The sequence below is a fragment of the Sinohyriopsis cumingii genome, chromosome 4 (assembly GCF_028554795.1).
Source record: "Sinohyriopsis cumingii isolate HCF-2022 chromosome 4, ASM2855479v2, whole genome shotgun sequence".
NCBI classification, from domain to species: Eukaryota; Metazoa; Mollusca; class Bivalvia; order Unionida; family Unionidae; genus Sinohyriopsis; species Sinohyriopsis cumingii.
Window position 1 is genome coordinate 29,947,144 of NC_142964.1, and position 11,393 is coordinate 29,958,536.

Sequence of the window (11,393 nt, forward strand, 5' to 3'; positions counted from 1 at the left end):
AAAGAAAAACATTTTCTCGTAGTTCAGAAGTATATTTGAAGTATCTACGTGGGAATAGGCGATTTGAAATTGCATATCCTTGAATGGGCTGATTAACAATATAATAATTTTAATTTTCTTTATTCACCCTGAATCTAGTCCACTGGAAAAGCTATGACCAAAGTCACGCAAAGTCTCTCGGGAGATTCAAGTAATATCATAATGTTGTGATTTGGAGTTGTCAATGAAAACGCCAATGGATATATGACAGTACTAGTTTCCGGCACTGTTCTTGTCTTGCATCATTACTTCGATTTGCAAATTTGTTATCAAATTGCTCCCATATTAATTTCGACATTCAGGTGGTATGGCGACGAGCAGACGACCAAGGAATAATCACAGTCGGGGAGATGACGTACATACTTGACGACCGGTTCCTGGTAAACCATGTGCCGTACAAGCATCAGTGGAATTTGTTCATAAAAAATGTCCAACCAGAGGACAAGGGAATATATGAATGTCAAGTCAGTTCCAAAAATAGAACTCTTCGGAGATTAATCAGTCTGGAAGTTGAAGGTAAATTGATGAAACACCTTTATATATAACGATAGGTAATATAGACACGACGACCTTTCTCCTCAAGCAAAAAAAATTATTCCATATCACTATTGTCGTAAATAAAATCGTACAGGTGCGCTCATCCCTGATCTATGTACTTGTGCGGGAGAAATGAAGTGACCGCATCTTGTTCTTGTTAAAAATAAAAAATACGGTGGGTATGATAGCCTCAAACGTTTACAGCAGTTACAATAGTTGGCATCGAGAGGGCCACAATGTTCAGTAGTCAAAATTACAAGGTTTTCTCACCAAGTTCGTTTCTAGCCATTTTGTCACAATAACTAATATGTTTTCGTTAAGTTAGAAGAGTTGTCTTCTTCGTATTCTTATTTTCAAACCATCAAGTATAGTTTAAAAGAAGGTATCAGATATATAAAAATATGCTGCATATAATTTATTATCGCAATTATTTGATAAAATTATGCTTTCCGAAAACAAAAGTGTTCGCATTCTCTCCCCTGACCTATTGCGGCAAGATGAATTGCAAGCAATGGCAATGCCGTAATACAAAAATGGAAATTTGAAAACAGGTAACAGGTAATATGAATGGGTATTTTAAATTTGTTTTTATGGGAAATTACTGTCAGTGTCCGTAGCCCAGTATTCCGTGAAAAAGTAAAAAATTTCAGTTCAACAGTTTTCAGTCGGAATCCGCATATTGCGTTGTAATGATGTGCCGACTTACATTAGAACTGAACTTCTACATTTAGCAGGATTCACTTCCTATAAGACATAGCCAAACGAAGGACGACCATCTAATCGATCTTGAAGGCACGCGATTTATACTTATAAATGTTATAAACAAATAATATCAGATCTCAAGAAACAAATAAAAGGACTATATTTCAACAATTATTTACAAATATTGTCCAGGAACACAGGAAGGGGACACATATGTTTAATTAGTTCGTTATGGTGTTTGACCTTATTTCTAAGTCAAATGATGTAATCTGAACCAATCCAAATGCTTGCTACAAAAGGTTTTGTTATAAATGTGCAATGATCGAGAGTTGACTGTATTTATGTGATAATGATTCCTGATTTCTGTCATTCCAATTTCTCAAACAATGTCGTCAGTTTGCTTGCTTTTTGTCTTCTATTGTCTCGTCTCAAAGTTTTGAATAGTGTAATTGTATATTAGGCAATGATTTCCTTGACTGTTCAGCAGTATCATTAAATGTTCTGAAGTAAACAAAAACACCCCACCCCCAACCCCCTCAAAAAACCAACAAAAAACCACCCCACAAAACAACAACATGGGAACCGTTTTATAACCCGCTCTCTGACTAAATGTACTAAGTATGATACACGTGATGGCACAATTAAAGTCTATATATATTCCAGTTAAAATGATCTTGCCAATTAGGATGATCTTGTCAAGCTCTGATATACTTGAAGGTCTCTACAAAATTGAATCATACATTTGATGTGTGCTTTTTATGTGGAATAGGTGGACCAGTTATTTCACATATCACACATCGTTTTATGATGCATCCTCCAGGAATAGGACTTTTCGTTCTATTTGATGTATATTCATAACTTAAAATAATCACTTATATGCTTCTATTTATGAACGAGGAATCTGCGATGATTGTGCATGTGGAGGAGGTTTAAACATTTTTATTAGATCGCAAAAGGAGTACGTTTGCTACGGACGAATGCGTATACTAACTATCAACCTCTACCTGTTTTGGAAAGTGGGCATAGTCCATAATTTATTTGTAGAAGGATTGGCTAACTATATATATATATATATATATATATATATATATATATATATATATATATATATATATATATATATATATATATATATATATATATATAGTGGCCGAGTGGTCTAAAGTGCTCTCCGTTACTTATCACTACCATCTCACCTCTGTCTGCGTGGGTTCGAGTCTCGGATTCGGCTAATGTGGGTATGTGAGAAAGCCCGCCAGTAGCTCTCGTGGGTCAGTGGTTCTTTCTAAGGTTTTCCCGGGTTCTTCCTCCACCATTAATACTGGCCGCCATGTATAGCCTATCGTGTGCTGAAAAATGGCGTTAAACCCTACAACAACAACTATATATATATATATATATATATATATATATATATATATATATATATATATATATATATATATATATGTGTGTGTGTGTGTGTGTGTGTGTGTGCGCGCGCGAGCGAAGAGAATTTACCACACATATTCGTGTGATTTCTTCATGGATGATAGAATAAAGAAACCCCATAAAAGAAGCTTGATTGATTAACAATAATACATAATTATTTCCACAAATTTTATACTTGTCACGCTTGAGCTAATTGCCAGTCATACCATGGCTTCAACTAAAAGAATCCCCATCAAAGAAGCTTGATTGATTAACAATTATACATAATTATTTCTACAAATTTTATACTGTCACGCTTGAGCTAATTGCCAGTCATACCATGGCTTCAACGAAAAGATATTAATGTGTCAAGCAACAACACAACATGAGAATTATACTGGGATGTGCAAGCGATTGTGAGATCAGATAGACAATTTTTATTTTTTCTTTATTATCGTTAAATTCGTTTTCACTTTGTTCCTTTCAGACTGGAGAAACGAAACACCAAGTGAGTATTAAAAAAGATATTTTTATTTGGGAATGTGAGTAATTTTGTGACGATTTGTGTCACTAAATATCAAGATTTCGCACTCAGTGCTGACGGCATCACTTAGCAGAGACAAACCTACCTAATTAGAACATTGTAGGGACTAGAATTTATTCTGGTCAGTATACATACCGCATATACACGTTTATAAGTCGAGTTCAGCTACATACGGCAGATATCCAGATGTGTCGTCTCATTATGCTTTGTCAGTGTAGTTTGTTTGGAGTAATCAGTAGAACAAACACTATAGACCTGATTATGCAAAGGCAGGTCAGGATCTATGTCGTTTTGCAGTTAGACTCGACAAAAACGAGTGCTTTTGGTAGGTTCTATTAGCATTAGAACAGTTTTTTTGCGAACAAAATATATCAAAATTATGCAGTGAGGCATAGATACGGGGTAAGTCTTTAAGGAAACTGTACCGTAAAGTATTTTGTTTGTTTCCACATATTGCGTTCAACTTGAGTGGGCCATAGCAACTATTTAGGTAGTCTCTCGGGGGAGGGCGGGGGTGGGGGGGGGGTGGCACCTGGTGGCCAATTGGTCCAAGGCACTCGCACTTAAAGATCACTTACACACTCCATCAGTTCGCATGGGTTCGAGTCTCGGCCAACGTGGGTATGTAAAAATGCTTGCAAGTAGCTTCCTGATGAGTCTGTGGTTCTTCCCATGGTTTTCCAGGGTTCTTATTCGAACACATATACTGTCCGCCACGTACAGCCTGTCATGGGCTGAAAAATGGTGTTAAACTCACAAAACCGTTATTTGGCGTGTTCCAGTAGCTTTTCGGTGGACACAATGGTTTGCTTTTTCAATGTTGTTTACTATACTATCCTATACTATACTATACTATACTATACTATACTATACTATACTATACTATACTATACTATACTATACTATACTATACTATACTATGCTATGCTATGCTATGCTATGCTACACCACACCACGCTACGCTACGCTACACTACACTACACTACACTACGCTACGCTATGTTATACTATACTATATATATATATATATATATATATATATATATATATATATATATATATATATATATATATATATATATATATATATATATATATATATATATATATATATATATATATATATATATATATATATATATATTTCTCGAATATTGGGAGACCTCAAGCAAACGGCACTTTACTTAACTTGTAGCTGAACATATGCCCTGAACAGTTTGAATTAGATATCCAGGTAATTTTATTGACATAAAACATATTTTCCCGGCCGAAATTATAATTAATTAATCGCCACTAAAATGATACATTTTACCTCAGTATTGTATCCATTAGTTTTCAGGCTTGCCTTTATCTTATGCTAGTTGTTTGCTCTTTTAGTGGCTGCTGTAAGCATGCTCACATCGAATTACTGCAGCACACGTGTACCTTGTTGGCGCGATACAATATGTTGTCCTTAAGTTTAAGCACTTGTAATTCCACTGCATGTTATATCGTCTGCACAATAATCCATTTAGCAGAGTACGGTAGAATAATTCAATGTAATAGTTGAAGTGTTCCTGTCTAAAATGTTGTTGCATGGAACTTTTCTTACACAAGTACCCGTGAAAATGTGACGTATTTGGCTCATACTGAGACGTCACATTTAATGATTGGTTCAGTATGTTTTGTGTAGGCACAATATTAATATTTCTGTGGAGAATACAACTTTCAAAACCTTTCTAACGAGTAGCCTCTTTTTGTCTTGATAGTGAGATTAATCTGTTGTGCTCGTTGTGTTTCTGGAAACAAGAATTCGACATAACGCTGAATTTGTACACAATCTATTCCTTTGCTACCTCTTGTGAGTAGTTATGTGTATGAAATAGCATTTTCGCAGGTTTTGCTTTAAGTGATTTATTGTGCATTGACTTTACTTTTGACCAACCTCACTATGTTTAACGAACTGCGATAAATGCAGTAAATACGGTCGTTTGTGGACAAGATATGTTGAATATATTTAGTGTTAAATCAAATAGATCATTACCGAGACATTATTAACATATCTTAGCGTGCATGTCATGATTTCATGATTACACAATTTTAGGTTTTATAATGTCCGATATATATATAAATTTTGTATATAATTTCCGTTTGTTTATTTACTGCTATTTTTGTATATCATTCGTTTCAGCATTCAGAAAAGATAAGTTTCATCAACATACAGGAAAAATACGTGTCATTAACATACAGGAAAAATACGTGTCATTAACATACAGGAAAAATATGTGTCATTAACATACAGGAGAAATACGTGTCATCAACATACAGGAAAAATACGTGTCATTAACATACAGGAAAAATACGTGTGATCAACATACAGGAAAAATACGTGTCATTAACATACAGGAAAAATACGTGTCATTAACATGCAGGAAAAATACGTGTCATTAACATACACGAAAAATAAGTTTTAAAGAGTGCATAAATCCAAATATGGTTAAAAGGAAATTAAAATGTCGGGAGCACTCTTTTGTCCTATTGAATAGGTTTGCTGTGAAATGACTATCGTATTTTCTTGTCAAAGAAACAAGAAAGACCTAAATAAAGATGTCAGAACAGATGTAGGTATACATTTTTTGGAATGGACATAGACACTTTCTTAAAGTGAATCACTGCTTGTTGCCAGGAATGGCAAGCTTGTGTCCCTTCACACAATACACAAAACACGTATTTGTTCTTCTCACACAACCTTATCACATATTTCCTGGGTTAAATTTGATTTAATACATTTAACTTCTTTGCTTCAAAAATGTTACTCTTTGCCATATCCTTGATAACAAGTCAGAGGGTAACCCAAATACGTATTCTTCTATTAAAATTAAGTTGTTTTAATAACTGTTATTTAAGGTAGCTTTAAAATAAAATTATAATGGTACCAGGGTAATTTACATCAGTCCTCGTGGCGTAAAGGACATAACATTACCCTTAATATGGGAAATTAGTTTTTCCTGAATACGATCGTTCGCCAATGGCAGACCAACCTAAGCCTCTTTTCTATGGAACACAAATTCAGACGTTGTCGTGACAATATGATCTTATTAAAGTACTTTCAGTTACTTTTACGATATTATTTTCAGAGATTCAAATAAATGGACCAGAGTTTGTAGAGAAAGGAGAAAAGGTTACTTTGACATGCAATGCCACAGGGATATTCTACCCTCCGGATGAGATGGACTGGTTTCTCGATGGTCAGAGAGTGCTGTCAGATTCCGAGAGAGGAGTAGATATTTACAAAAGAGTATCTATTTCTTCAAAAACCATCACCAGTGTCATGGAGATAGAAAGAGCCACAATGGAGGACGACGGTGTATATGTTTGCCGCTCTTCAGACCTGCAGATTACAAGCAAAAAGCTCAATGTTCTGAATGGTAGGTTATTTTCCCAGACATAAAAAAATGACTCCTTGTTTTGAGGATTCGATCCTTTTATTAAATTCGTTTTCATGACACACGGTTGTTTGGAAGGTATAGAACAAATCGGGGACATGCAAGAATATTGTGCGATCGCGCATCAGAAATACATAACTGACTCATGCATAGCTCCTGAAGGATGAACCTTGACTGAAATAGGTACCACGTCAGTGTCCACTGAAAGTGGAACACATTCTTGTCAGTGTATAAGGATGTACCACTCGAGAAAACATTGGACTTGTTAAAGCAATGCGGTTTATAGCCTTTTCATTTTTTACATACATATTACACTTTACGTGTTTGTTGCGGGGTACAAAAGTTGCAAACAATAACTTCCAACACAAAAGTAGATTGCCAAGTATTTTAATATTCATCCAAGGTAGCGCTGAAGACAACTGCACGTAACACAGAACAGGCTGGTAGTTTTACACAGGAGATAGTTTATCAAAACTAGAGTAGAGACAAAATCAAGGTTCATTATAAACGCTTGCCTTTATAGTGACTCATCTCAATGACAATCAGTAGTTATACCATAACTTGGAGGGATTAGGCATTAATGTGATGACAACATTCACCCAAGCTATGGCTCAAGACGACTGGACTTTATACAGAACAGACTGGTGTTTTTAAACCAGGGCGATAGTTTATCCAAAGTCTTATTACATGGGAAAAACCACAGTTCAGAAACAAAGTCACGGTTTATTAACAATACGAATTCTTGAATTTACAGTGATAACAGGTCAAAGACTCAAATCCCATCGACCGGCATAATAATCAGGATTAAATGTGTGTACTATATAGAATTTGTTTTTAACATTGCCATGTGTGACTGCTTAAAGTACTTGATAACAAAACTACCTATATATCCATGTATCTTGTCTTATTGATAGTCATTATGTACGCAATACCTTGGAGGGAAATGTTAGGCATGTATTCGACGGTCACAGTTATTTACCTAATGCATCAGCATTTTCTTGGAAAGTTTAAATTCCTAAGAATTTGTGCATATTAGTTTTCGACCATATGTGTATCGAGGTGCTGTAAAACACTACCATATAATATACACATGCATGAATTGTTTTAAATCTTTTACTGAAACAACGCCTTGACGAAAATAATATTTTTGAGATTCATCATCACAATGCATAGTAGAGATTCATTTTTTCGCAATTTGAAATTTTTATATCAGAATTTTCTTTATCATCAATGTCAAAAGTTGTCCCTTTGATATTAAATCTAATCTCTTCATTATCAACATGAAAAGGGTTTAATCTGCTTTTACCATGTGGCAATTTATCACAAATTCTGTGATGATAAAAAGCACGCAAAGATGTACAAATTTACTGTTATTCTGTTGTTAATTTCGCACATTTATACTCTTCATACGTCCAGTCATTTTCGTAATTGATTGTTCGAATTTATCTTTACTTTCCTTTTTTTTCAGCGGGGACCTACAACGTTAAAAGAGGTGAGTCATTATAATAATAACAATTCTGTATTATCAACCTTCTATATGTTATTTCATAATCTTGATATCAGACACACTACGTTTCACTGACAGGTTATATTGATGATAAGAACCGTCGGATTATAACCTTTTTAGTTCTGTCCGTGCTTACGGAGCAATCCAAGATCATTTCATTTCAATTACCACATTGAATTTATCACCATCGCTATGGATACGACACCAAATTCTAATGCCAAACACAACATGTTTCTGTGTGGTTTCGTGCTCAATCTAAGCAAATAACTTGTGTGTTTCAGTAACGTTTAGTCACTACTGACCTATCTAAGTATCTTATTTTCATGAGTGTGAGGCAAAAAAATATTTGAAAAATATTCCTTGTCATCAGAAGATTATTTGTTCTTGAAATGTCGGTTCGCCTTGTATGTTATGCAATTCTAATTGTATTCATCTGATGACAATTCATCGACACCAAGAACCAAGACAATAACAATACGACATGCGTTAATAAATGCTTCAATGGTTCAAAATGATAAAAAGACACGTTGTATTATATGTTTTTAATAGTACAGAATGACAAAAGGCATGCTTTATTCAGTGTTTTCATTGGTTCAAAATGACAAAAGGCCAAGTTGTGTTAAATGTTTTCATTAATTCAAAAACCACAAGGATATGTTTTAGTAAACGTTTTCAACACCTCCTCCCCCCAGCCTCTAAACGACGTACAATCATACACGTTTTCGATAGTTCAAAACGTCAAACGAACATGTTGTATTATATGTTTCCAATAGTTCAAAACTAAATTCATTTGGTTAAAATGATATGGATTGTATTATAAGGACTGTATCAACCATTATTATAGTTTATTCACCGATATCGCTGCGTTCCCGTTAACGCACATCACAGTGTCGTCAACAAATAATTTGTAAAAATGCAAATGGCTGCTTGCCACCATTGCTTTCCAAATCCAACAATTAACGTTAATAGATGGCGCTATTAGCTCTCTCTTTCAACCAACCAAATGATATACATGCACAATACACATGGCCTTTCTATTTTCAGACACGATCGACGGTAAAGCATCGCAGTCTCTGTCCAGTTCTTCACAAGCGAATCAAAGCGTATATTCAAAGATATTTGTCCTGTTTACTTTAACTGCAGCAAAGTTTGTATAGTTTTGAGAACTCTCTGATTCTTCCATAGACAAGTGCCAATTCATACCTCTGACTGAACATGTGCCTTTGTTAACATATATTTTGTCATATATAGCGCACGTTGATCACGTAGTTTGTTGATGAATGAATAAAGTCAATTATTGTAATGTATATGTTAGTGACAGTTAATGACATTTTGAGTCCCGTTCCATACATCGACAATTTGTAGTATTTGCATGAAACGTGCGAATTCATGAAACAGCAGAAGGAATAATTGTGGATGTAGCATGCAAATTTTATAAAGAGGATAGCTGATGCTCGATGCTGATTTTGATAAGAATTTGATTTTTATCAATACGGATATAATTGTTTTCTAAAATCAACAATGTAAGAAGGTATTTTAACATGGCAGATGACAAAACGCTTGCTTGTGGAGCAGGCGTGCTTACTCACCGTGCATAGGTCAATACATGCATACCATGTCATGCATTAGGCGCTTAAACCGAAAGTGTACATTTTAATGACTGATTGCATGCTGTGAATATAATTCAGAAACAACTGGCATACACTTCTTGCAAAATGTGCTTTTTTATTTTCTTAAGCTATCATGGTCCAAGGCCACCTGTATTTAAGGCCGTGTGATAGGAGTACATCCATCGGCGTTAGGCTTTGTCTAATGCACGGCTGTCAACAGTTGCTTTTTTCGACTTCAAAAACCGTGGAATAGAACAGTTCGATTTAGAACATATTACACCCATTCAATGTCCAGTATAGTCTCTGTAACTAGACTGCCAAAATGTAAACAAAGTGTCCTTATCTGATTTTGTAATAATTGTGGCAGTAACAAAGCTACTTGCAGTTAGTTTTCACTTAGTTTCCCAAATAGTGTCGCTTACTCACAAAGCCTCATTTTCTTTCGGAAACTAAGACAATCTCTGGTGATCCCTTCTGGTGGGTGCTGTTGGAAATAATAATAATAATAATAATAATAATAATAATAATAATAATAATAATAGTAATACGATAAAGAAGGAGAAGAAGAAAAAGACGAATTCGACTCATAAAATATTTGGGCCTTTATTCACCAGTTCTTGTGGTGAGCACTCCAGTATGAACATAATTTAAAAGTTTCTCCTGTATGTGTACCAAAGCCTCTCCCCTGCACCCGCCTTGCGATTTTAAAAACCAAAAAAAAAGCATCAAAGATATAAAATTACACATATATTGGCCATTTCACTCATTCATTTATAGTTTCTTACCTGAGTGTCATCAAATAGTCCCTAACATTGTCATGTTGTTCGCATTTCAAACAAAGCAGGAGTTTCAATATTAACAATGAGCCTGCTCTCTCTTCTTTTCCTGTTCCTGGAAAAGTTTATTTTCCGTTGATAAAATCTGTATCGTTTACATGCAATATTTCCAATGTCAAGTTTTATATTTCTCCAAACAATTTAATAAAATCTCAATACCGCAAGCAATCTAACACTTGGTTTTCGCTCTAAGGCTTGGTTTTGAAGAAAATAGAACAACCCAGGTTTTCCACGGTGGTTATCGTAGTTATTTACAGTGAGTTTGCATGTCGTATCTTAGGGTATCGAGGTGTATGATTGGTTGGTTAATTTCGATTATAGAGTAGAAAACGTGATCATACTTAAGAAATGCTTCTCTCAAAGGACAGTTCCACTGGTTCATTTTCAGTTCCTGGAATTCGATGGTAAATATGCAACAAAAAAAGAGCTCTTAACTTCTGTTTACATTTTATGTATTTTGTAATTCATTTATTGCACTTTTAGAAGCTGCTCCTTCCTGCTCTAGAATATTTTAATAACTGACAAAGTTGGTGAGCTTTTCGACTGGTTCAGGCTCATTGTTCAAGCACACGGTGACATCTATTTTGATCAGCTGTCTGCTCCTGATAGTACATACTTTCCACAATTATCATATGTTCAGAACTTCCGTCACAGTACAGTTATGTAATAATGATTTTCGTAAGGGTCATTTAGTTAATGTCATGTTTAATGTTATTATTATAATATCGTAGTTTGCACTTTTTGAGAGTAATCATGTATAGTGCGTAGTACTATTTCATTCAT

The 11,393-nt window shown here is 34.8% G+C and overlaps 1 protein-coding gene across 1 annotated transcript; it reads left to right on the forward strand.

Annotated features, from left to right (window-relative positions):
- Nucleotides 1-323: 323 nt before the first annotated feature.
- On the forward strand, nt 324-9,882 carry LOC149800874 (zwei Ig domain protein zig-8-like). Its single transcript, XM_089954895.1, has 5 exons — nt 324-555; nt 3,176-3,196; nt 6,349-6,639; nt 8,126-8,149; nt 9,209-9,882. Exons 1-5 carry the CDS (start codon nt 390-392, stop codon nt 9,319-9,321), a joined length of 615 nt encoding a protein of 204 aa, XP_089811021.1. The 5' UTR covers nt 324-389; the 3' UTR covers nt 9,322-9,882.
- Nucleotides 9,883-11,393: the final 1,511 nt, after the last annotated feature.